Below are 27,998 nucleotides of genomic sequence, written 5' to 3'. Positions count from 1 at the left end.
ACATTTATTCTGCATATCGAGTAACAAAATACAGAAGCCACAAACAGTGACAAAGACATTAGGCTGATCTGATACATGAAAATGATGAATCACACATTTTACTCTGAACATTTTTCTGCTCTGTCTTCTGTGAAAACTTTTCTCAGAAAATATATTTCAGTGTTTACAGAGCCTACAGTCAGTGCGTCATAAAGAGGAGAAAATTCTGGTTTTCAGTAGAGATCCTTTTGCACTCCAGGAGATAGTACTAACAGAGAAAACTCAGTGAAGCTATGTACAATGGGGAGAATATTCAGCTAATACTTAAAAATTAATATGAGATCATGCTAAAGACAATCAATTAAAACAACAATAAACAAATAAATATGCCATAATGGACATGAGCTACAGCAGGATTTGCAGATTAAAGACATTTTGATTCATCTCTCTCCACATGGACAGTAAAAATTAGGTCTGGATTTTTGGCTAAATACAATAACTGAACATAATATACAGCTATAAGAGGAGTACACAAACAACCATCAAGAGCAAATTGCTTGGCTACCTGTATGAAATATGGCAGGAACACCTTATCATCTGTAGAGCAGTTTCACAGTATTACAGCAATATTCATATTGCTTTGTTTGTACTGCACATTTACAGAACGTTCTGGCAACCTGTAGGCCCCAAAGTATCAGACTCAATGAAACCAGTTCTATTCTATATAAAATGCAGTACTCTATAGAATACGGATATAAGGGCATACTGAATAAAAAGAGCTACATAATTTCTGTAAAGATTGTACAGCAAAATAAATATGATTCAGCAGTACAGAAACACCAAGTAATTTTATACTGATAGTATTGACAAAAACAATGACATGACCATGAAGGAAATACAACAGCAGTTTTAGTTGCTGGTTTGCTAATATTATGCAATGAAATATTGATATGAATTTTTAATACCGCAGCTGGGCTCTTCTGGATCAAACAAACATTTGGATAAAGGTCTGTATTAAAATTTATATCAAAGTCCAACCATTGTTTTTATACAGACACACAATATTCTGCTGCTTTAATTTTGTTTGTGTTTAGGTGAATTATCTTCTTTAACGGCTCTAAAATTAATCTTTTCAGGCTACATTTTTGTTTAAATGGTCATTTGCTCTTTGCAATGTTGAAAAAAAAAATGTCTAGAAAATATAAGTTTTCCACTTATAAATTTCAGGTATGTAATAAGTACAACTGAAAATAATTTAACTGCATAAACTTTTAATTAAACTTTTTTTTTTTAAGTAAATATAAGAACTAAATAAACTTCACACAGGTACTGGATATTATTTTGTATAATACCATTAAAAAGATGGTAGCAATGTTTTGAAGAGGAAGTTTTGAATTTGTTTGAATTAACAATGGAAATTAAAACACATATTATTATTTAAGAAGTAACAAACTATATTTCTTTGATAAAGCTATTTAAGAAAATACAGATGGACTACTATGGGACTAGGATTTAAATTTTAAAGTCTTCCTAGATAACAGCATTTTGCACAAATGAAAATGTAAAATGGAGATCAAGCTTTTAAGCACAATTGAACTTTAATTAAACAATTGAACTGAATTTATATGTCGTGTGTGGGTGCTGTTCTATTTTCCACTATATTTGTCTGAATGTAATCAGCCATTCTATTCCTCCCTAGTCTCCCCACTACTCTGCTGGGATGTTAACATCTCTCCATTACACCGCATTGGAGTCGAGGACTCTTGTGTCTGGGCCTAGGGGTGATCCTGGCCAACCAGGGTGGTGCAGGCAGGCACTGGTGTGGCAGCCAGGGGAACAGGGGTGCTGCTGGGGGTAACAGGTCCTCCTGAGGCTCCCATTGCAGGACTAGAGGCTCCAGAGTCACTCTGATCTGGAGCCCTGAGTCTCTTCATCATGGTGGTAACACGAACAGCTTTCTGCATAATTTAAAAAAAATATATATATATACATAAATTATAATAATGTTTTGATACAAAACGTTTAACTCAAAACAGTCATTTAAAAGAGTAATAAATTAATACATTTCAGTACATAAACTTATTGAAATAACAGTAATGTTCTGAAATATTAATACAGTTCAAAATAACTTATATATTAATATATATTTTAAAATTGTATTTATTCATATGATGTCAAAGCTGGATTTCCATTAGCCATTCATAGGCTTCAGTGTCAATTAATCCTTCAGAAATCATTCTAATATGCTGATTTGGTGCTCAAGTAATATTACTCATTATTATCAATACTGCATATTTTTGTGGAAACCATGATACATTATTTTAGAATTTTTTGAAACCTTACCTTCCATTTAGCTTTTGCAAAGTTTTTCTCGATCTGAGCACAAACACCATCTTTGATGTTCTTGTCTGAGGCAGCATTTCCAGATATCCTAAAAAAAGTACGGCAGTTTTTTTTTTTTTTTAAATGGCATATAATTGGTTATAAAATGCTGATTCTGCACTAACAAAGGCTCCTTACCATTCATGATTGATGGCTTCCTGTGCGGTCACTCTTTGGTCCTGGTCTATCTCCATTAAACATGCAACTAGGCTTTTTGCTGCAAAGCAGATATTTAAGGTTGAGTCTGTGTTTTGATCAGATCAGAGTGCCACAGATCCAACCCGCACCTACAGTGTAGTGAGTTGAGTATTGTACCTGAGTCAGAGATGTCGTCCCAATAGGGTGAGTCAAACTCGTAGTCTCCAGACAGAATTTTCCGGAACAGGTTCTTATCATGATTGTCATAATCGTCATCTTCTGTCTCATCATAAAAAGGTGGGTTTCCTGACAGTCTGTTGAAAATTATGAAGTAAAAATGAAAATACGCGGCCATGTATGGGGACCCATACTCTGAATTTGTGCTCTGCATTTCTCCCATCCAAGTGTACACACACAGCAGTGAGTAGAACACACAAACACACTGTAAACACACATATGACCAGAACCTTAAAGGGTTAGTTCATTCAAAAATGAAAATTATGTCATATATAACTCACCCTCATGTTGTTCCAAACCCATAAAACCTCCGTTCATCTTCGGAACACTGTTTAAGATACTTTAGATTTAGTCCGAGAGCTTTCTGTCCCTCCATTGAAGCTGTGTGTACACTATACTGTCCATGTCCAAAAAGGTAATAAAAATATCATCAAAGTAGTCCATGTGACATCAGAGGGTCAGTTAGAATTTGTTGAAGCATTGAAAATACATTTTGGTCCAAAATGTTGACGTATGACACTGCTGACGTGTTTTCTGGTGCACCCAATAACAAAGATCACATCAGCAGCATCGTACGTCAACAGTCACAGCAGTCGCACTCACTACAGACCCGGAAGAGAAGGCAATGCTGAATAAATTCGTAATTTTTGTTATCTTTGGACCAAAATGTATTTCCGATGCTTCAACAAATTTTAACTGACCCTCTGATGTCACATGGACTACTTTGATGATGTTTTTCTTACCTTTCTGGACATGGACAGTATACCATACACACAGTTTCAATGGAGGGACTCAGAGCTCTCGGACTAAATCTAAAATATCTTAAACAGTGTTCCGAAGATCAACGGAGGTCTTATAGGTTTGGAACGACATGAGGGTGAGTTATTAATGACATAATTTTCATTTTTGGATGGACTAACCCTTTAAAATTTCCAAGGACAAGGGGTTAATTATGACAACAATACCATATGAACAACATTTGATTGTTGTGGAGAGGTTAAGGAGAGAAACATATACAGGAGATACTGTGCACTTACAGAGTGGTAATGATGAGCTACCAAGCAATGTGACTACAGGAAATGGAAAGTATGCTGATGACCTCATGGATGGGTCAGGCAAGTGACTCCAATACAGACATCTATGGAGACTACTAATAAAGATCTGGTTCAAGAGCACAATGAAATGAATACGTTGGACCATCTTACACAATGAATGAAATGTGTAAAAAAAACGACACATGAACTCACAGGATGTACATGATCACCCCGATGGCCCAGCAGTCCACCGGTCTGCCATATCTCTGTCTGCCAACCACCTCTGGAGCTATAAGAGAAAATTACAAATATGTAATATAATATAGTGCAAAACACTATATTATATTATAGTGTTCTTGGACATGTCGTTTTTGTATTCATGTTAGTTTAATACATTTTTGCAAAACATGTCAAATGGTGTGACCATCAATTAAAAAGTTAATTAACTATTTTCCTTAAACCAAACCAAATGAATATCAATCATTATTTCACAAATATTTTACACATTTTTGTTAGTAAAAATCACAAATGATGTGTACCAAATTCATTGGCTATATTATTATTTATACGTTGTTACTTTTAAGTAACTTAAATACATTCGTTTTTCATTATTAAGTTAAATATATTTTAATCATATCCATATATATTTATATGATTAATCCTAATTCACAAGGATTCATAATTCCCATAGGGTGCAGTTACTTCTGAAAGCTTTGACACTTTTTCTTACCAAGGTACTCTGGTGTGCCACATGGCTCTTTAATAAGACCATTTTCCAGTTTGGCCAGGTGAAAATCGCTGATTACAATTTTGGAGTTCTTCAGACGGTTGTAGTAGACCAGATTTTCCAGCTGACGGGGTGAGAAGATATAATAGTGCAATCAATTAAAAAAACTTTACCTTGCATCTTGACTTTAAAACAATCAGAAATGTTCAGGATTATGTTTAAAAAAAAAACAAGAGATGCAAGACATGCCAATTATAATAGAATAATTTTCCTTATGGCATGAAATAACCCTTTAAGGTGTCTAATTAACCTCTGTCTGCTGAAAATAGAGTCTAAGACTGCCTTCTGGTGCATTACCATGTGGTGACCATTAGATGGTAGTAAAGGCCCAAGTCACCTTTAGGTTTCTGTGAACAATCTGAAGCGAATGCAGGTAAGCCACAGCCTCAAGCACCTGCCGGATCACATTGCTGGTGTCACGTTCCGAGTAGTAGCCCTGGTCTAAGATCCAGTCGAACACTTCCCTTCCTGTGGCTCTGAAGTAAAAGAAAAATTAAATAAAAATAAAAATGGTCAAACCAAATATTCATGTGAGAATCAAGCTTGTCCTTGTAACATGATGATTTTAGAAAGATGTCTTTATAGTTTATAGAAAAAAGTGATCAAGATACAGACTGAAGCAAATGCATATTTATGTAAAGATATCATAAACATTTCGTCAACATTTAAACAATCTGCTGCTTGAAAACCCTAGTCCCCACTGAATTATTTTTTTATGTTTTTACTTGCTTAATCTGTTCACTGAATTTACACAATAGTAACAGGATAAAGGTACAAGAGAATGAAAAAAAAAAAAGTTGTCCCAACTACACACCAATCTCAAATAAATAAATACATTTTAATATAGGGAAAATAGTATATTCTATATTCCACATCCCTATCCATCTTGAGAAAAAAAAGAACAACCTGAGCATGACTAAATAATAACAGAATTTTTCATTTCGCCTCAGTTATGCTTTTAAAATCTAAATGTAACGAAAACAAAAAGTATCCAATCACACTCTTGAACTTTCTTATTCATTCTCACACACAAAAATCTGAAAGAACGTACAGCTCCAGAAAGAGGAAGTACTCTTTTCTCGTCTCAAAGACATCTACCAGCTGGAGGATGTTATGATGCTTCACCCTGCAGGGAGAGACAGAGAGAAAGCAAGAGAGAAACTGTGACACTGTGAAAGGAAATAAAATAATTTGCATGATAAAGAGTTGACTGCATTCTGCCACTCGTGTTAAACCAATTTCAACACTGAGCACCATCTGCAGGCACCTTTCTTGACTAAAATGTGGATCATATAAATAGCATGCATGTAAAACGTACATTTTCAGGATGAGGATCTCGTTTTTAGCCGCTTTCCGTACTTTTCTTCCATCTTTCTTCAGGAACTTTTTACAGGTGTACATTTTCAGTGTGTTCTTATCCTTTGCCCTGAAGATTTCACAAAACTCCTCCCTGTTATTGAAGACAATAAAAACACATATACAGTGCTGTTGAGACAACACTGAAAATCTGGGATTCAGAATCTAGAGAAATAAATTTTATTATTATTTTTTGGGTAAATGAGAAATTTGTAACAAAAAAAAACTATATTAAATTTGGAAAAGTGTTAAACAGGAGAATGTTTCACAAACGTATAGTCTGAACAAAGATTACAATAAACAAGAGGTAGACAAAACCATAGATTTGTACTCACGATTTCACTACCTGTCCCAGGTCATACTTATCAGTGACCTCTGAAGGACTGTTGTAGTCCTTCTTCTCTCCCAGAGTTAAACAGCCAAATGGCATGGCTGCTCCTGCCCTGGAAAACAAAAACAACAAGTTATTTAATGGCATGTTACAGACATGCATGATTTGGACATCTCAAACCATGCCATTTATTGAGGAGAGGGGTGCTTTTAATTCTCTAAGCAACTGAACTTAGGATTTGCGTTCGGTTGCTGACAGATATATTAAAGGAGGTAGCATATAATGTAGAGACACAGATCAACACTGCATGAGTCTAATCATCCTGTAGCCCACATGTTCGACATTACCAAGCAAATTACCAGCCTCTCAAAGAACAATATCATTGATGGCTAGAGAATTTTTTGTCTTCTATCCACTCTTTAAGTGCACATTTTAACTGTGGATATTTTGAAAAGCCACTGATGTGTGTGTTTATGATGGTGTGGATTTAATAAATTATGAAGAGCTTTTACTGTGAAGCCTCCATATTCATTCACTCCATATTCATTCACTGACAATTAAAAAATGCACACAGTTGTTTCGTTCTTTCTTCTATTGAGCTGCGAGTGAGCTCTGCGACCTTGTGCTTTTCTCACTAAGTCAGAACTCAAAGAGGAGGAATAAATTCTCATTTATCTGAGAGCGAGAAAAAGTGAACGAAAAGGGGGGGGGGGGGGGGGGGGGTTGGCAGACAGCACTCTCATAATCACACATGAGTAATGCCTACAATTTATTCCGAAAGTGACAATTTCCACTTGTGACAGGAAGTAGCTCTAAAAAAATTCAGATTCTTTGAACATACAATAATCATGCTTATTTCTGACAGATAAGGTTTGAGCTCAAGCTAAAAATAAATAAATAAAAAGACGACAGGGATATCAGATTAATTGCATTAGGGTATCAAATAATAAGAGTGACGTTGGATCCTATCAAAATAAAACATTTCAAGGGATAGTTTGACCAAAACACACACACACACACACACACACACACATATACAGTATATATATATATATATATATATATATATATATATATATATATATATATATATATACACATTTTATGTTAGTACTTGATTTAATGTGTACTTATTTTGGAGGATTCCAAGGCTGGCATTCCTTTGGTAATAAACTGGTAATAAAAATGTAACATTAAAATTGACTATAAAACTAATGAAACAAACAAAGATGAACAAAGTGTTCAAATCTAAATGCACTACACGCAGAGCTCAAAAGCCTGCAGACCTCTAAATTCCCCTTATGCAGCATGTCATGTGATACTCCATAAGTTAAATTTTCTCAGAAGAGCCTATAAACTTCTCAGAACTGTTGCCAATTCTTCTAAAAATGTAACTTTACTGTTTTGAGAGCTGGGAGGACAGCCATTATCCATCTCAGTATTACACACTGAAACAAACAACAAAAAGGCCTCACACAAACAAGCAATTACACATCAGGCTTGCAGTACAATTACACCGCTAATCGGGTCTGACCCAATAATTTGCCAAACGCCATGACAGTCCTCAATCACACTGAAGCTCGACCGGATAATGTGACGGGAATTTTGTCTCTAAACGCTTCAGGCTTTCAGCTTGAACAAAGAATCAAGACAAAAACCAGCACAACAGTTCACATGCACTGCACGCCTCTGAACTCTGCCAGGCTTGAACTTACTCTGAAACCCTTTGTTTGATGTTATAGTACAAAAAAAAAACATCCTATGTTCTATTCTCCACTCTCCCATAATAGTCCAGAAAAGGCAGGAGGGCAGACTGAAGCATCATTACCACCCAGTGCCAGAGTATCGACCAAAAAAGGCCATTCCTGATCCACAGTAAAGGAGGCATTACATAAATTACAGGCTGAGCGAGAGGCTGTTTGCTTTGCCCATCACATGAGCACCAAGGTCTCTAATTAATCTCCCCTTGGCCTCTATGATTGCAGGAGACATTGGCTTTGCAAGACCAATACATGCACGCTAATGAGGGGAGAGGAGCGCTTTAAAGACAGTTGGGTGAAAAGAGATATTTAAAAAACTAAATTGGGAATTATTTATTTAGTGTGTATGCTACCATTTTGCATAAGCGGTTTTGATTAACTGTGTTGACTAGCTCTATTTGCCTGTGGCATGCTTTTGATTTTTTATTTATTTCACTTTGTTAGTATGCATTTTCTGTAACCAGGTATACCATGTTTCATCTAAAAATAACTATAGACTTTAGGGTAGTGGCATTGAATATTTGCCATGAATATAAACAGGTCTTCAAGGGATGTGCAATGCGTTTAATGGATTATACTGTTGTTTAACAACATACCAATTATTCATCTGCCAAAATATCTTTCTGGAAAGAAAAAAATGCTTTCAGCAGACATAAATTCTATAAAACAGTTTTGAAAGTTGTGAGTTGGTGAAGATTAAGTTATTTAGGACCTTTATACAGTTTGTGCCATTGTAAAGACTGTTAATTTGTCCCTTACAGCCTCGTTTTCATTGCTGTGCTTATAAACACTACTTCATATTATATGGAGTTGATGCACTAAACATTATTTGAAAAATTGTGACCACAGTGTTGACCACATTTGCTGCAAATAAGCAGTGAGGGCTGTGTCTAATGATAGGGAGAAGAGAGTGCTCAGTGAATGCACAGGATGGTTATTGTGGAGGAACAAAACATTAAAAAAGGGGTTACAATCAGGCAAAAGGTAGGACAATCTCCAGTAAATATTGGAGCAGTTTTCCAACGGTGGAGAAAACTCAAGGAGAGGGAAGGACTGGAATTGGACGCCGAGTTTGATCTGTTTCTTCTTGATTGGTGAGTAACATTGATTGTCTTTGTTTCACACAACTAATGTGTGGTGGCTTTTGCTTGAATATGTTGCGGGATGCAGGCATTGCAGACTCTGCCATTGTCGCTGCCAGGGTTGTCTACATACATGTAGGGCGGGGTTATCAAAATAGGAGAGAGGTCCTGTTGGGGTATGGGCGTGTATGTTTTGGTGCTTTCAAATATCAACATTGTTTGGTAAGACTAACTTAGTGCACCTTTCACAGATACATATAAACCCTGCATCCCTAAATCAATATTTCGAATCTAATTCCAATATTTCACATATAGTGAATAGCGAGCTTTGCATTGTCTGGTACAGTATTTTCTCATCTTCAGCAGTTTTTCTCTGGCCACTGCTAATGTCCTGTTTCTACACAAATTACATTTTGGGAAATGATTGCAATGAATTTTGTGTGCAAAATAAAACAAACAGCAGTTTGCCAATCGCAGGTTATTGAGCAAAAACTAGTTGGTTCCGATTGATGGACGATGCATCTCTAAAATTCAATATGGCATCGAATCTGACCAAGGTCTATTAATCTACAAAAGTGTACGATCAAAAGCTCAGTTACATTAATGCAGGACATTTTTGTTTGTGTGTAAACTTACCACATTGCAAAAAAGCACAGAGAGGAGTATTTATTTTACCAGAGGATGTTCTTTCATAACTCATAATTTAATTTAAATATTAACTATCTAAAGGAAAAACAAAAAGTGTATAGAGTTTTTTACGTGGCAGTGTACGGTAGTATTTTGTGTGGTTCATGTGTATTCGTGGTCTAGTTTTCCTGGTGTGTTTTTCTTTCTTTCTCTTTTGTTACTCTCACTCTAGACTCACAGGTGGAGCTGTTAAAGAGTGACCTGATTGGTTACTGGAGTGATTGGCGCTGTATTTAAGTCTGCTGCACCATGGATCTACGGCTCCCTGCTCTCATGACTTCCTTGTTTGAAAGACAGATGTGTTCTTTATGTAGCATGGTGCCCATTATGGAGTTAGAAATGTATCTTTATTACATGCGAGAAAATAAAAGATCTGAGAGAAAAAAAAAGTTTGAGAGAAAAAGTTATCACACTGATAGCAAAAAAACATTTCATGAGAGAAAAAAGAATATTTGAGAGAAAAAGTTTTCATGCCAATAGCAAAAAATAATAATATTTGAGACTAAAAAAAGTTTTGAGAGAAAGTATTTTCTCATAGAACATAAAAAAATATACATTTGAAATTTTTAAAATTATTTCTGAGAAAAAAATCTCTCTCAAAATACTTTGAAAAAAACTCTCAAATATATATTTTTTGCTATCAGTGTGAAAATATTTTCTCAAAAAAAAAAAAAAAAAATGTTTTCTCTCGAAACGCTTTTCTTTGCTCTTGATGCAATTTCTTGCTCTCGTGTCAGGATTTTGCTTTCACTGTGAGAATTGTGTCATGGGCGGGGCCACGTTCCTATTGGCCAGTCGGGTGAGCATCGTCTTGTCTTGGGAGTCGAACTGAATCATTACACCATTGTTCGGTTCACCTGCATAGATGCCGCCTCTGCCTTATTGCTAGTTAAGTTGAGCAGTGAGCACAGACACTCCAATGTTTGGGTAAGATGATGACACACAGCTGGCTGAGCAAGTTCAGTATCACTGAAGATTAAACATTAAAAAATAGCACTCATATTCATGAATGAACGTGTATTATATTATTTGCTTGCTAATCGCTAGTAAAGCTAACCAGCCATCATGCTAGGTAAACTTGCAAACGCACCTGGTTTAAACTATGTTTAAATCAAATGCCAAATTAATGTTTTGATTTAGATAGTTTCACGCCTTATTTAGTGAGTAGTGAGCTAGTTTCTACCTTTGCACTTGCTAGCCTCAAAGCACCTGAAGAGTAACTGCTTGTTCTTACAACCTCCCGTACAACTTTCAACTAACGTTAGTATGCATGGAAGGTGGCAACCCTACAACTAGCTAACGTTAGACAATGAGTGACATACCGTTTGAAAGATTTAAAAGAAAAAATAATTACCATGACAGTACAGGCACAAACATATTTGTGGGTTGCTAATGTAAGAGTTAGTCCTAGACCTGCAATTTACCTTGTCAGCTCTAGACCTCGGCTAGATGGTAAAAAATATTTAGAATAAGCCCGTGTAGCTGAGTTTGTGAGCTATACATGCAGTGTAGCTAAGCATTTAGTGCAACAACCATACAAAGACTATTTTAAACAAAACTAGGTGGGACACTTTCAAACGGTATATCAATCACTGCTCACTACTCACTAAATAAGGCGTGAAACTATCTAAATCAAAACATTAATTTGGCATTTGATTTAAACATAGTAAAAACCAGGTGAGTTTGCAAGTTTACCTAGCATGATGGCTGGTTAGCTTTACTAGCGATTAGCAAGCAAATAATATAATACACATTCATTCATGAATATGAGTGCTATTTTTTAATGTTTAATCTTCAGTGATACTGAACTTGCTCAGCCAGCCCTGTGTCATCATCTTGCCCAAACATTGGAGTGTCCGTGCTCAACTTAACTAGCAATAAGGCAGAGGCGGCCTCTATGCAGGTGAACCGAACAATGGTGTAATGATTCAGTTCGACTCCCAAGACAAGACGATGCTCACCCGACTGGCCAATAGGAACGTGGCCCCGCCCATGACACAATTCTCACAGTGAAAGCAAAATCCTGACACGAGAGCAAGAAATTGCATCAAGAGCAAAGAAAAGCGTTTCGAGAGAAAACATTTTTTTTTTTTTTGAGAAAATATTTTCACACTGATAGCAAAAAATATATATTTGAGAGTTTTTTTCAAAGTATTTTGAGAGAGATTTTTTTCTCAGAAATAATTTTTAAAATTTCAAATGTATATTTTTTTATGTTCTATGAGAAAATACTTTCTCTCAAAACTTTTTTTAGTCTCAAATATTATTATTTTTTGCTATTGGCATGAAAACTTTTTCTCTCAAATATTCTTTTTTCTCTCATGAAATGTTTTTTTGCTATCAGTGTGATAACTTTTTCTCTCAAACTTTTTTTTTTCTCTCAGATCTTTTATTTTCTCGCATGTAATAAAGAACCAAAACTCACTCCATACCCATCGTGTTTGTTAAATGATTGCTATGAGAAATTTGATGTAAACCACTATCTTTTGCTAAGTTATGATTCTTTTTGTTTAATCCTGATCCTTATCTAATTGGAACATGGTAGGGAGGTGGGTGCCTTTTTAATTTATTATTTGTTTTCTCTTGGTTATGATAATTAGGGAGGGAAGCTTTTGTACTTTTTTCATTTATTTTAAGTCTAGGTTAGTACCTCAAAATGAGTTAGCTCTGTTTTGTTATTTGTTTTGGCTTTCCCCCCTTTTGAAGCTTATGTTGCTCCTTATCTACTTCTGTTTAATAAATTAACTTTTTCACTTTTAAGAGTGTTTTTGGTATTTTGAAACCTTGGGTGTGAGAGCAGGGACTCCAGGGAGTCTTTTGATTGGCTCCCTGTTTATTTTTTTTTATTTTTTTAAATACTCTTTGAGTAGAGATTTGACCTCATTCGTAACAAGCTATAAAATTAATTTGAAAAGTGTAACTAAGATAATCTTGGAACAATTCATTTAAAAAAATCTTAGAGTTCACTGAAATCTCTGGCTGTCATTATTCTGCCTTCATGTCCTGACTTTTCTCTAGTCTTGAGGCAGGATCATGACAGACCCGTGTTTTGTGTACAAGCACATGGCCTTGTCTTTGGGCCATGTGCTTGTGTTGTCTCGTCCCCTTGCCCCGCCCCCCTTGTTATCCTAGTCTTGTCGTGATTGCCTTATCTGTGCCACCTGTTGTGTCTTAATTAGTTCCCCTATTTAGATCCCCTAGTGTGCTCTGTCTTTTGTCGGTTCATTGTTCCTCATTGTGATTGTTCCACATTGTGATATATTGTTACTCGGTGTTGCCCTTGGAAGAAGACGTTGTGAGACCTGTTATAGTTTATTTGTAGTTAGTCTTCTTGTGTTTCGAGTCTTTGTTTATCGTGTCTTAAGTTACTTAGTGTCTACTCTAGTCAGTGTTTTCCCCCTCGTGGGTTTTGTTTTCCCCTTTTGTGTTAATAAATCTTGTCTTCCCGTCTGCTACTGAGTTCATCCCGACCCCCCCCCACATAACACTGGCTTTTACAATTTTAAGTCTCCATTTACTCTCCATTTTAAACTAACTGTTGTGTAGGGAAAAACAACTGAGATATTAAGAGATTTCATTTGTAAGGTTTCTTTATTTTCCCAGAAAGGGTCTCATCACATCTAAGTTGCATGCAAAAATGCAATCATCACAAGTAATAAAACAGAATCCATTAGGTATGACAATAAAGATATGAAAGAATAATTTGGACCATATTCTCTCAGTGGCAGCTGCACTTTTTCTTTTCCAGCAGAAGTCAGGAAAAGGCCAGAAATGAGGACACCAAGGAAACCTTTTCCCCTTGTTAAGCAAATTTCTGTTGAACAAATTTGTAAATTATTATTATTATTTTTTTTAGCCGTTTAGCTTTTACACGCTCATCTAAATCTTCTGAGGATTAGGGGGTCATCTGTGCCTATTTGGGCTTTAGAAAGCAAAAGACAAAATATAACCCCTTTACCTTGATTCTGATAAATTACGCAATCCAGCTTCAATAATTGTGTGCATGCATGTTTCTCTTCACTGTGGAAGCTGTCTGTGCTCTGTAACGCTGAACATTCAGTTTGAAGCCTTAGGCATTGTTTGGCTCTCTCTCTGCATAGCTGCCAGTCATGTCTACATTTGTGGTCACTCAGCTTTTACTATAAGGCATTCTGCAAAGCCATAAAGTGTACATAACTAAGGCAGCCAACTGAGCTTAACATCAAATAAGATTTTGGAAGTGTTACAAGAGGACCAGCATTGTTTGAAACAAATAATGATTTTTTTTTATTCAATCGTGAGAGGTCATCAGTTTGCCAGGACTGTTTAACTGTATTATTGTTTTACCAGTGAGTTGGAAGCACTTATCAGAAAGATAAAACACAAATTACATCTGCTCTGGACAGCAATTATATTAAATAGAGATCAAATGGAGACTTTTGTCTCAGCAAATCCATTTCTCTTGAGAAAAAGACCAACATTGTTTCAAACTGTGCTCAGAATTGCCAAGACATTAAAGTTAGAATTTCTAGAAGTACATTATATTTACCTATCTAGCATTATCAAAACAAATATAACTAAGAATTAAGTCTCTTAAACTATACAAATGTAACATTTCAGCAATAAAAAATGTCCTCTGACCAGTTTAAATAATAATAATAATAATAATAATAAAAACATTAGTAAACATGCACAAAAATAAAAATAAAAGCAATAGAAGTTTAAAAACAGGCAGATTTGCCTGTAGAAAGATGTCATTGATAGACATCAATGTCTTATAACAACCTTGTTACAGCTTGTCCTGAAATTCCATTATGTATCTGTCTATATTCAGTTAACAAAGTTCCATTTGAGCGTAGACTAAATTGACCATCAAGCCTCCATCAGCCATTACAAGTGTGTTTTATTCTCTTCTTAGCTAAAAAGTATGCTCTCTTGCAGCAATCAAACAAATGAAGAAACATAGCATCAATTAGCTGTGAGTCAACAAACAGAGACAGACATATATGAAAACACATTCATATGGATGAATTTATTTTTAGAAATGGGTACTTAGTAATCTAATTGATGGTGCATCATGTTGTTGTGTCTCTCATTTGGCACAATCATAGCATCAGGCTGTTGGTTGTAAATGTACTCTGGCCATGAATGCTGAGGCTTAAAAACAAGGGAGTTGTCCCCAAACACACAACAAAAGATGATTATGCATAATCATGGACATAATAAACACTTTTCTTTCTTTACATAGGTCTCTGAAATACCTGATTCTGATTGGCCAATCATGGCACCATCTCACATCTCATTTATCAATTGTAGTGAAAATGACCACTAAGCACTTCTTCTAAGGAGTTTTTCTTGTTGCTATGCTAATTGTATTTTACACTGCATTTGCCTTTTTGTCTTAGTTGAAGTTTATAAATTATATATAACAAATTTAACTCAAGTCAGTATTACATGTCCAGATATTTATTGAGTAATGATGTACAGTCAGCCCTGCATGTGCAGCCGACCATATAACACAAAACTGCAAGGTGACTAAATATGTATTAAACTTTTAATCAAGGGCACATTTGTCATGTTTATTGCCTGAGACATCCAGATGCTTTAAAAGAGATAAAACTGCAACCTAAATGCAGCTTCTGCATCTAAAAGAAAATGATTTATACACCCATTTAAATGGCCTAGAAAACTATTTTTAACTATTTTATTTTTACCCCTCTGTTTCAAGTAGTTTTAGAAATCTGTTAACTTCACTTTTTCAAATTTGGATGAAGAATTTAATATTTAAAAAAAGCCATCTAATATTAAAATTTATCTGAGAGTCAGATGTAGGCTTACTAATGCTATTGTTGTGCTTTCCAGAGTCCAATTGTTAAACTAACCCATCTTCAGGGCTAAGAAGATGACGAGGACTTTTTAAGACTTTAAGCTTACAATCTTTATGAGATATTGCACTCAATTGTGGCCATACATTAGATGAATACCCCAGTGATTTACATAAATCAGGAGGAGAAATTAAATTTCATAAACCCTAAATGACCCCTGGCTATACTATACATTAAGTGCACAGAACTCATTCACAGGAATGTTAGTATTTTCTTTTTTTTTTGTCCATTTCTGAAAGTTTGTCAAAAAAGTGTAATACATACAAAATTTGAACTGTTAAAAAAAAAAAAAAAAAAAAAAAAAAAAAGGAAAAATAGCCTCTCTTTAAAAAGTCAAAGCAAGGTTTTAGTTAATGTCTTTGATCTGTCACTCCTCCACAATTAACCATCGGTCCAGTGAGATGAAAAATTTATTTCCAAGAAAATGAGTTATTCCACTTATTCGTTTTCATGTATTACTTTTTCTATGAAGACTTTTAATTCTCAAAGTGAACCTGCTAAAAATGCAGCTTTATCTCTGCCTTGAGACATCTGTGTTTCTGAGCAAATTTTTGATTTGTGATTCAAAGTAAACATAAAAAAAAAATATCCCATATAATAATTATATTTTTATTAACTTCTACACCAAAAACCCAGAAACAGCTGAAATTGACAGCTGGTGACCATGCAGTTTCATCTAATGGACAGTAGCTTTGAGATTTCAATAATAAAATCTCCTCACGTTTCAAGGAAGAAAAAGTATTAAGCAACCTGAAAGTGAGTAAATTATGCTTAAAGCAAATATTTTAAGGAAGATGTGACTCAACTGAAGTGACCAAATTTTAAATATGAATATATTTTCTGCCAAGTATATCGATAGCATAACTAGAGATGCACTGACTGCAATTTTCTTGGCAGACTCCGATTTTTTTGTAAGTGTGCCCTGCCCACATACAGATTTTTGCTGACTCTAATTTTTTTAAAATTGACAGCATATACAAACAAAAATCTATGCAAATTTTGATGCAACTTTTTATTTTGTATTTGTTTTTTGCATAATAAAATTAATTACAATTCCCCCAATCTGGACTAAGTTAAAGATTTTCCCTCATTTAAACAAATCCCAAAATAAAGTGCTCTGTGACTGGAAAGAGGTAGAAATCAGCTGCTGTTTACAACAAAACAGATGTAATTTCCCACTATGCTCATATTTGGTCTATTTCCGATATTATGGGGTAATAATCTGGCAGGGAGTAAGAAATGGGCACAATTCTGGTCCCTGGCCAGTTGACTGGTGCATCTCTAAACATAACCTAAAGTAATTATCAAACAAAATAACATTCTTCATGGAAGACACTTTTAAAATCAAAGGGACACAAGCTCCTCTGAACAGAATTTCTAATAACCTGCAAAAAACATCTCATATTTTACGTTCAACTATTAAATAATGCAACACACCACATTTTTTGAGATAGAAGTCTGTAGAAGGCCATCACAGGCCTAACAGACAGCAGGATTTATAGGTCTCTTCAAAGGGTGAATCTTATCAAGCTGTGGTGAAACAGTTGGTGCCAGATGGCTTAGTACAGCACCAAGACGCACACATAAGGAGAATTCTGACACAAATGATAATGCTGGAAATCATTATACAAAAAATAAAGACATTTTATCCACATTAAAATGCAAAAATGTAATTTTGTAGTGTAAATATGGAGTGTGCATGAAAACATTCCTGAGACGCAATGGACAACATAAAAGAGCACAATACATGCTTCAAAGAGGGCAGTGCATTTTATCTTACCCGTCTAATACCTCCACAACACCACAAGCAGCTGCAGTCAGAACCTTCCCAAAAAGACTTGCGTTGTGTCTCTGAGGAATGGCTAATTGGACGAATTATGTGCGTATTAAGAACCCTAGATTCGCTTCACACCCTGTCGGTTAATCTGTCCATTCTGTTCCTTATGTTGTTTGTTGCCTTGGTTACAATCATACATAAATGCAGTGGTACAGTATAATGCGGCTGCTTCAGAGTAAAGCCAGCAGTAGTTGGGCTGGTGGATTCAAGAGGAGGGGAGCTGATCATTGCGCAGCACTGCACAATGCAAGTGAACACTTCGACATTTAAGGACTCATGTAAATCTCTCTCTTAAGTGTTCCGGGAATATGAACAAAACTTTCATTATCCAAATTCCAGACTTTTGAGATTGTATGAGAAATACCTCTGTACTGATCTGCAGTGCAAATCAAATTGCAGCTTCTGTCAAAACTGAGTTATTATGACAGAAATCAAGTTTCTTTGATTATGACGTGTCTTGCGAAAGAAGGGTTTCGCTCAGCTGTGCTCATATTTACAGCCATTTTCTTCAGTTTTAGTGTTGGCATAGTTTTTGAATATTGCATTTGTCAGTGTAAAGCCTAAATGAATGAATGAATGAATGAATGCTTATTAATCAGGAATTGCCTCATCAGTAGTAAAATAAAGATATTTGATTTTTTAGAAAGTTCTATGCATCACATAATTTTCAGAAAATGTTCGTCACAGACATGAGAGAAATGAGATATGCCATGGCACTGAACAAAGAGAACTGCTCAGTTAACTTCATTTCCTGGCTGTTCTGGGCATGCTTCCACCGAAAAACATTGAGGGTGGATCACTTAACAACAAGCACCCGCCTCATGATAACACTGTTTCCCAGGCAACAACAAAAAAAAAAAAAAAAAAAAGAGGGAAAAGCAATAGCTTCTGGATTCCAAGAGACTATAAAAGCAAAGATGTTGCTCTATTTTATTTATTTTACTTTTCAAGTATTAGCTTGTAGTGAAAAAACCAAAACAACATTTCTCAAGAGAAGTCTCACATTTTCTAGCTCTTACTTGGAAGTCTTACATCAGGATGTTCTCTTTCTGAGTTAGAGCTAGTTTTGGGAATCGGTGATGGGTATGTTAGCAGCAAGCAATAACTCCTGCTGGTAATATAATAAAAGATATTCCCTCCAAGCTTTCCACAATACAAAACAATACCAAACCCTTGTTTTCAAGCAGCTATAAATCTGAATCCAAAACACAATAAGACACAATTGAAGCCAAAATCCTAATTAAAAACAAATATCAGACCTGGTTTACAAAGATAGAGAATCAATTTTCTCGACTGGATGAAGACCACAACACGACATAAAAAAAAGAAAGATATTATGATAAATTAAATCCTACTGAACATATAATTAAATTGCACTCAAGCTAATATTAATACTAAAAATAAATGGACTTTCAAAGAACTCTTATCTACTGTTACGGGAAGTATTACGCAGCTGTTGTGCTTTCATGTCCCTAGAACTTGTGAAGCTAATGACTCAAATCCACTAACCAGAGTCCGGCTCCATTATACCTGCATGGACTAATGCATCCCCAGATGATGATGGACATGTTGACTATGTTAAATAAGTGGGTGGGTGAAATATTAAATAACATCTTCATTTTACATTCCCCTTCATATCTGACATCAGACAGACCGTATCTCTCTGAAGCAGAGTTATACTGTGAAATAAAAGTTACTGTATTTGCTATATAGTTTTTTATTTCATACAAAATATTATGTAAATGTAAAACTGACAGTCCAACATTTAATGTTTAAGTTTAAACAAACTTGCACCAGTTAACTGCATGTCATATTCATGTTAAATAAAGTTATCAGTTTCTAAATAAGTGTCTTTTCTGTCAGGATACAGGACAGACTGAGACACTCCAGGGGCATCAATCTAGGTCATGAGGGCATGTGTCACGTTTGATGCTTTTATTAAACAAGGCCCGTCATAAAACTCAAGACACTGTAGATACAGTCCTATTATTTGTCTTCTGTAATTTTTACTCCAATCTCTCTCTATTTGCCTCTCTGCTTCTCTCATTCACACACAACCACAGCCATAGTGATACTCGTCCTCTTATTTTATATGCTCAGAAGCAACTCCAGGGAATTTTGTGTCAACTGGATGTTTCTATTTAGACCGAAATAAAAAAGACAAGATCTCGTAATGTCAACCACATGCAGGCAGCATCTCAGTAACGTTTTTGCCATGATGAAAGTTGTCTCTCCCAGCTACTGCAATAGTGTTAAGCACTTACTTATACATATATCCATATATATTATAAATAAATAAAATATATATATATATATATATATATATATATATAATGTCTCAACAGAAATCGAGACTCATCAGACCAGGCAACATTTTTCCACTCTTCAACTGTCCAATTTTGGTGAGCTTGTGCAAACTGTAGCTTTTTCCTATTTGTAGTGGAGATGAGTGGTATCCGGTGGGGTTTTCTGCTGTTGTAGCCCATCCGCCTCAAGGTTGTGCGTGTTGTGGCTTCACAAATGCTTTGCTGCATACCTCGGTTGTAACCAGTGGTTATTTCAGTCAAAGTTGCTCTTCTATCAGCTTGAATCAGTCGGCCCATTCTCCTCTGACCTCTAGCATCAACAAGACATTTTCACCCACAGGACTGCTGCATACTGGATGTTTTTCCCTTTTCACACCATTCTTTGTAAACCCTAGAAATGGTTGCGTGTGAAAATCCCAGTAACTGAGCAGATTGTGAAATACTCAGACCGACCTGTCTGGCACCAACAACCATGCCACGCTCAAAATTTCTTAAATCAGCTTTCTTTCCCATTCAGTTTGGAGCTCAGGAGATTGTCTTGACCAGGACCACACCCCTAAATACATTGAAGCAACTGTAACATATAACAACAACAACATAAGCAACATATTTTTCTTAAATAATATGTTATGTCTATATATATATATATATATATATATATATATATATATATATATATATATATACACACACACACACACACGCGCACACACGAACAGGTGCATCTCAATAAATTAGAATGTTATGGAAAAAACTTAATTTATTTCAGTAATTCAACTCAAATTGTGAAACTCGTGTATGAAATAAATTCAATGCACATAGACCTTGTAAAAAGGCTACAGCTCAACAATTATTTTTCTGTTTTCCACAAAATTGCACATGAATATACATACTGAAAATGTGTGAGTTTTATGTTTTTGGAGAAAAAAAAGCCTCTTCTGCTTCAGAAACCATTCTAATATGCTGATTTTGTGCTTCAGAAAAATTTCTTAATATTATAAATAGATTTTTGTGAAAGGATTTTTTTTCAGGATTCTTTATTGAATACCACTGAATAGCATTCAAGGTTCTTCGAGGAACAGCATTTATTTGAATTAGAAATCTTTTATAAAATTATAAATGTCTTTCTTGTCATTTTTGATTAACTCAATGCATCCATAATATTTTTTATAATATTATTATATTTATATTCTAATATTTATATTATAGTATTTCATATATATAAACTTTCTCAGAAATAGCCAAAACTGTGACACTAATATTTCCGCAATAGTCACTTGAATAGTGGAAAAGAGCTAAGTGAAAGGACCTCTTAGCAGCTAACCACTGGATTAAAATTGGTTTGGTTATATTTTTATAAGTACGGTAGCCTCCATCTGAACCACACCTGATCAACAGGTTGTTGAGTAATAATAGAAAGATCTGGCTAGATCTGACACCTCCAACTACTGGAGCCAGTGGTCAGCCATCACAGAAGTGCATTGTTTTGATTTAGTTTTAGGAAATCTGCAGTGGGGGAGACGGGGGTGGTGCTCTTGTTAATCACCTCTGGTGCAGTGCTGGTGTTGGCTGTGCGTGGAGGTGGGCCAGGTGTTATGTTATATAAAGGGATGATGGGCCCTGCTAACAGCTCTGGAGAACAGCATGGTGTTTTGAACAGAGGTGGTGGGTGGTGTTTTAGCCCGTAGGTTGAATTCACACATACTGTACATACTGTAGAGACACTGACACAAACACAGTGTCCGAGCTTCTTTGTGCTCGTCTTCTATGGGAGCCCTAGAGAGCATGGTCAGTTCTGTTATATTTTGTCCTGATGCCATAACATCATCAACAACTGTAAAAAAGTAGATGAACTCCTTTAAACACAATGGGAAGTTAATTAAAACTAAATTAAGAGGTGGACACACATTACAAACTGGCCAAATCTGACATTTTTTTTCTCTTTCATGAGTAAAAAATAACATAGAATGCAAAAACTAGACAACAAAATGTGTTGTTATAAACTAGCACAACAATCATTGACTGTTACATAAGAAATAATGGCCTCTCAAACAATACTGTGACCACTAAATTACAGGTTGAGAGCATTTAAAGGAAAACCATAGGTTAAAAACAAGTTTAGCTCAATTACCACAGAACAAAAAACCTTGAAAACATAAAAATGTTGACAATTATGTACTTGAAGTCTATAGGAAAAGTGCAAAACAGTTATTATTATAATTGCAAACACGTGTTTGTGTGTGTGTGTGGTGCAGGGCTCCAGACAATAAATAAATAAAATCACTTAAAGGGTTAGTTCACCCAAAAATCAAAATTATGTCATTAATGACTCGCCCTCATGTCGTTCCAAACCCGTGAGACCTCTGTTCATCTTCGGAACACAGTTTAAGATATTTTAGAATTAGTCCGAGAGCTCTCAGTCCCTCCATTGAAACTTTGTGCATGGTATACTGTCCATGTCCAGAAATGTAAGAAAACCTTAAAAAAAAAAGATGTAACCGGATCTTCTTGAACCAGTTCACCAAATCGAACTGAATCGTTTTAAACGGTTCGCGTCTCCAATAAGCATTTATCCACAAATGACTTAAAGGGGGGGTGAATTGCTATTTCATGCATACTGAGTTTTTTACACTGTTAAAGAGTTGGATTCCCATGCTAAACATGGACAAAGTTTCAAAAATTAAGTTGTACGTTTGAAGAAGTTTTTTTTTTCCAAAAAAACCTCTTCTGGTTTGTCACAAGTTTCGGAAAGTTTTTTTCGAGTATGGGTCTGTGTGACGTTAAATGGAGCGGAATTTCCTTATATGGGTCCTAAGGCACTTCTGCCGGAAGAGCGCGCGCTCCCGTATAGCACAACACTGAGAGCACAGGCATTCACTGATCAGAGCGAGAGCGTCGCGAAAAGTCACAAAAGAAGTGTGTTTTTGGTTGCCAGGTCAAGACAACCCTGCACAGATTACCAAAAGAAAAACAGCATTAAGGGACCAGTGGATGGAGTTTATTTTTACAGAGCATCAATGGAGTTGTGCAAGTGTTCGTGTTTGTTCCCTGCATTTCAAAGATGCTTGTTTTACAAACAAGGCCCAGTTTGACGCCGGATTTGCACATCGTTTATTTCTTAAGGATAATGCAGTCGCAACGAAAAAGGGTCACGATCGTGTGTTGGAACCGCATGCGGTGAGTAAAACTGCTTCAAATATCTCTGTGTTGTTAACTTAGCTATCGGCACGTACGGACATCAAGTAAACAACATGCGATGTTGTCATCAAACTGCACTTTCCACATGTACAGCTTAAAAAAAAAAAAAAAAAAAAAAAAAAAAAGACGACATAAAGTGGAACTTAGTCATTTTCCAAAAGCGCTAAGCAAATATATACAGTTTCAGTACATACCACATAGAGACGCCTTTGCTGATGCTGCTCTTGTTAAATTTCAGCCTCTGGATCGGTGTCACAGCTTCCAAACGCTCTCAACGCAAAAGCCTACTCGCGCTCGTGATTCTTTAGCTCCACCCACACGTCACGCCTCTAGGCGCTCGTGTTTTTCCAGAAAAAAACGGTACAGACTATCTTTCTCTTATAAATGTAATAAAATAAAGACTTTTTGGAGTTATGAAGGATGCAGTACTACTCTATAGGTACTCAAGATTAACAGGATATTGAGTGAAAACGAGCATTTCACCCCCCCTTTAAGCTGTTAACTTTTTTAATGTGGCTGACACTCCCTCGGAGTTAAAATAAAACAATCTCCCGGAATAATTCATTTACTCAAACAGTACACTGACTGAACTGCTGTTAAGAGAGAACTGAAGATGAACACTGAGCCGAGCCAGATAACGAATGAGTGATTAACTTGTTCTCGAGTCAAGAACCGTTTCTGTCAGACGCGTCTGATTCGAGAACTGAGGAGCTGATGATACTGTGCATGTGTTGTGTGATTCAGCGTGAAGCAGAATGACACACAGAGTGTCTGAACCAAACAGTTTTTTTTTTGGTGGATTCTGAACTGATTCCGTGCTAGTGTTATGAGCGCGGGTAAAATGAAGGCTTGAATCAAAATATATGCATTACTCCGGGATATTGGTTTGTTTGAACTCAGAGGGAGTGTCAGCCACATTAAAAAAGTTAACAGCTTGAGTAATTTGTGGATTAATGCGTAATGGAGACGCGAACCGTTTAAAACGATTCAGTTTGATTTGGTGAACTGGTTCAAGAAGATCCGGTAACATCGAATGATTCGTTCGCGAACCGGATATCAATAAACTGCAGTGTTTTGAAATATCTCACTACAGACTCGGAAGAGAAGACAATGCTGAATAAAAGTTATAGTTTTTGCTATTTTTGGACCAAAATGTATTTTTGATGTTTTAAAATGTTTATATGTTTCTAACTGACCCTCTAATGTCACATGGACTACTTTGATGATGTTTTTATTACCTTTCTGGACATGGACAGTATACCGTACACAGTTTCAATGGAGGGACTGAGAGCTCTCGGACTAAGTCTAAAATAACTTAAACTGTGTTAGAAGATAAACGGAGGTCTCACGGGTTTGGAACGACATGAGGGTGAGTTATTAATGACATAATTTAGATTTTTGTGTGAACTAACCATTTAAGAAAAATTTAAATTCAAAGAAAATCTAAATTATTTTTTAAAATGCAATGAAGGTATGACTAAGGGTTTACTTTTTTAAACACCTTAACATTTCAGTCAGTTATGTACTTATGTCTCCCCTCCAACATCAGAATTTTAATCCATCCTGTAGATGTCCTGGGAACTAAGGTTCACTTAAAGTGGGAACAAAACTTATTTTCCAACTTGAGAACTATACAGTCACAAATAATTGTTTAACATGCATATTCCGTGCCAATATCGCGTACCATAATTATGTCAGCAACACTTGACCCTTGAGTGTAGTTTGGGCTCCTCCTCAATGCATCCCATAAATGTTATCATATGTCTTGCACACATCCAGTCTGTTTTTCTTCATTATTAACATGCAATTAGTCCAACTTCCAATTAGTCTAATATAGGAGATGTTGAATTTTATATATAGCTACTTGCATTTTTTCTTATCTACAGGTTAAGTAAAAAATATTAATATGCAATATAGTTAGTGTGACCATACAGGCCCTTTTTTATGGGTCACACCCTTGCCAGGATATCTATATTGCCTAAAATATCCAGGTTTTGGCTGTTAGCACTGTGCTGATCGATCGTTGTATGACATTATTTCACGAAAGCTATAGAGAGCAGAGCAGACGTCTCCTTATGCACGAAATAGAAGTTGTGGACGATGTTGCTTTATGCTTTTAACTTCAAACATCTCTGTCATTTTCGATCTCTGCCACAACTGGAACTGACCTCCTGCCAAAATATTACACCCTTCATTCAAGTCGCTACCTGATTGCCTAATCCCAACCCCTTTCCCACACCTACTCCTAAATCTACCAATACCAGGGGGGTAATAATGTGGTGGGGGTCAGAATTGGGCACAACACATCAACTAGGGCTGCACAATTAATCAAATTTAAACCACAAAGGGAATAAATCACGATTGAGCCGAAGCAGCGATTGTCATGCATATCTTTCAGTGCAGCAAGGTTCTGTGATCAGCAGTAAATCTCCATCCAAAGGCCAGAGGATGCTCTCGCGCGGAAAATACAAATATGCCCCGAAGAAGAAATCCAAGAAATGCAGCTGAATAAACAGAAGATTTAACTGATTTCATTGATTCAACGTGACTAATAAACACACAACTATAGCAATATTTGGTTTATCTGAGTTCTTATTATTAAAATTTTCATCATTATACAGTATATCTATAATGAAATGCTAATCGACATAGCCTTTATCACTGCTTAGAGAAATAGTGTGTCTTAATTACTCTGTTTAAGAAGCCACATCATCTCACAGATGGATTTATTTTAAACACTTAACTGATGTTATGAAGTGAATTTGGAGTTAAAACGTTATTAAATGTGGTATTTTCACTTGCTCTCAGATGGAACAGCATTCACTAAACAAAACCGTAGTTCACTGAGAAGATACGCAAACAGCTGTCATTATCGCGAATGATTTAGTCGATTTCACAATTCTAAAATTATATCGTCTGCGATTATGACCACGGTTTTGCATAGCTAGTTAGAGAACTACGGCTCTGTGTAGTAAATGCTGCTCCACCTGAAAGCAGGTGATGGAGATTTACTGCTAATCACAGAACCGGCTTTACTGACTTGCGAATGAAAATCGAGATCCCGTTCGATTAATCATGCAGCCCTACCTTCAACGCTGCTGTTCGGCAGAGATGAGGACTGCCTTTTCACTAAAACTTTGATGTGATCTCAAAACAAACAGGAAAAAATGCATTACATGCAATTTTTTAAGTCATAAAATATACATTTGAATCCAATCACATGAAAGCGTGTATCAATTCCTCAAGTTTCTATTTCTATTTGGTTACAGCACAACCAAGAAAATATACCTGGTTTATAATAGAAGACTTCATATGCAAAAGCATCTAAGTGTCGTCTGAAATTTTCATCTAAAATTACCATTTTTATCAGGCTCCTATGTTTAGGTTCAGCAATTTTTTTTACTTTTAATGAAAATGTATAGGTCCTTTTCTATGCCATTAAAGTGAAATAACAAAAAATAAAAAGCCTCAAAAAATAAAAATAATAATAATTTGCATCTGAAGTCTTCTATTAGATTTGTGGTCATGTTCAAGTAGTTTAGTAGGTAACATCTAAATGAGTGTTTCATCTACATGTTTAAAAAAAATGATCAAGCTTGACAAGACAGGGAGGGTTGTAACACCTTCCATTCTGTGTGTTCCATTTCAGACTGCATGAAAATGCATAATGGGTGCACACACATAGCTACATATATAGACATGCACTGTCTGTTATGTTTTTAGAGTTGCTGCTAGTATTTGATCTATATTATAAAAATGTTTCCTATTTGCTTACCTAAATATCATGACGACCTTATACCTTTATGATGAAGTAAGTCAGATTAAAACAAAGTAAAAGTAGAGCACAAAAAGGTCTGGTTATTTTTTATATATATAATTAGTGTTGGAACCTACCATGTGCTAGGTTGTAACAGCAGCACTCTTTGTATCAGACTCTAATTTGGACAATTTAGGTACAAGTATTAGATTTATAAACCACTTAAATCTGATAAACATAAATTTTATAATATTATATCAATGTTTTGGTTATACAAAATAAAACAGTTGCACATGCTGAAACAAAACCCTTAAGATGTCATTAGGTGACAGCATTGGGCTGGTGGTACATGATGTCATAGACTGCAAAAAATAAAACAAAATAATTTTCATATCTAATAACCAGGTCTGTGAGCATCCATGTCATGTATGCAGCAAGGATTGACCTGTTTTAACTAATGACATGCATCGGCTGACCACTACCACACACATAATTCAAGACTGCAGTATAGCTACTGCACTTACAATTAACGTTCAAGAATTTATTGGGTTCGATGTAAACATATTTTATATACTATTTACACTTAACAGACCAAATTCACCTGACGGAAGTTCAAACATGTAAATACAATTGTAAAAGCAAGCATTACTGTGGCGCGGAACGTCTTGAAGTTGTGGAAAGAGTTTGTGCCACCCGCTATTTTTAGTTATGGTAAAGTCGCAGGTGAATTTGCTAAGGAAAGAAAAAAATAGCAACCCAGTCTGTTAAACATTACTCACACGTTCTATACGAAAGCGTTCGGTAAAGTCATTAGGGAAACACATCTACGCATTCAACGACAACAGTTGCGTGGAATTAATGTAAACACGAAGACTTACCGGATAATTTGAGCGTGTCAGAGAAATAGGCGTTGTCGACCGTTCTCGTTCGCTTTCCTTTGAGCGTCTCCTGATGTTTGAGTAAATTTGGCCAATATTCCGCGTGCCACACTCAATTTGCGCGTTCTGTTGCCGACCCAGAAAACTGCACCTCTCTCTCTCTCTCTCTCTCTCTCTCTCTCTCGCTCTCTCTCTCTCTCTCTCTCTCTCAGGTAGACGTGCAGTATAGTTTTTTGCTGCAGCTCCAACTGCTCTATTCTGCTGCTCAGTCAGGTTTTACACAACTATTAATGTCCGTCTGGTTATTGAACAGTGTCTGGGAATATGTGTCTCTAATCTTTGTTTATCAAATTAATGTAAAGTTTTAACGTTCTCATTGACATTT

At 35.8% G+C, this 27,998-nt stretch overlaps 1 protein-coding gene across 2 annotated transcripts; it reads right to left on the bottom strand.

Moving 5' to 3' along the window:
• Position 1: 1 nt before the first annotated feature.
• LOC113050463 (caM kinase-like vesicle-associated protein) lies at positions 2 to 27,995 on the bottom strand. Of its 2 annotated transcripts, none has more exons than XM_026213432.1 (11): positions 27,614 to 27,995; positions 6,249 to 6,356; positions 5,876 to 6,007; positions 5,609 to 5,683; positions 4,895 to 5,033; positions 4,501 to 4,621; positions 3,984 to 4,059; positions 2,677 to 2,813; positions 2,500 to 2,578; positions 2,323 to 2,410; positions 2 to 1,937 (listed from the first exon to the last, which is right to left on the bottom strand). In XM_026213432.1, the coding sequence occupies exons 2-11, from the start codon at positions 6,341 to 6,343 to the stop codon at positions 1,755 to 1,757; spliced, it is 1,125 nt and encodes a 374-aa protein (XP_026069217.1). In that variant the 5' UTR covers positions 6,344 to 6,356; positions 27,614 to 27,995; the 3' UTR covers positions 2 to 1,754. The 2 variants fall into 2 exon arrangements, with proteins under 2 accessions (XP_026069217.1, XP_026069218.1); XM_026213433.1 differs by lacking the exon at positions 27,614 to 27,995 and adding an exon at positions 17,418 to 17,682.
• Positions 27,996 to 27,998: the final 3 nt, after the last annotated feature.

The sequence above is a fragment of the Carassius auratus genome, chromosome 31, assembly GCF_003368295.1.
Source record: "Carassius auratus strain Wakin chromosome 31, ASM336829v1, whole genome shotgun sequence".
NCBI classification, from domain to species: domain Eukaryota; kingdom Metazoa; phylum Chordata; class Actinopteri; order Cypriniformes; family Cyprinidae; genus Carassius; species Carassius auratus.
The sequence above is the reverse complement of the archived record's forward strand: the minus strand, read 5'-3'. Positions and strand labels throughout refer to the sequence as shown.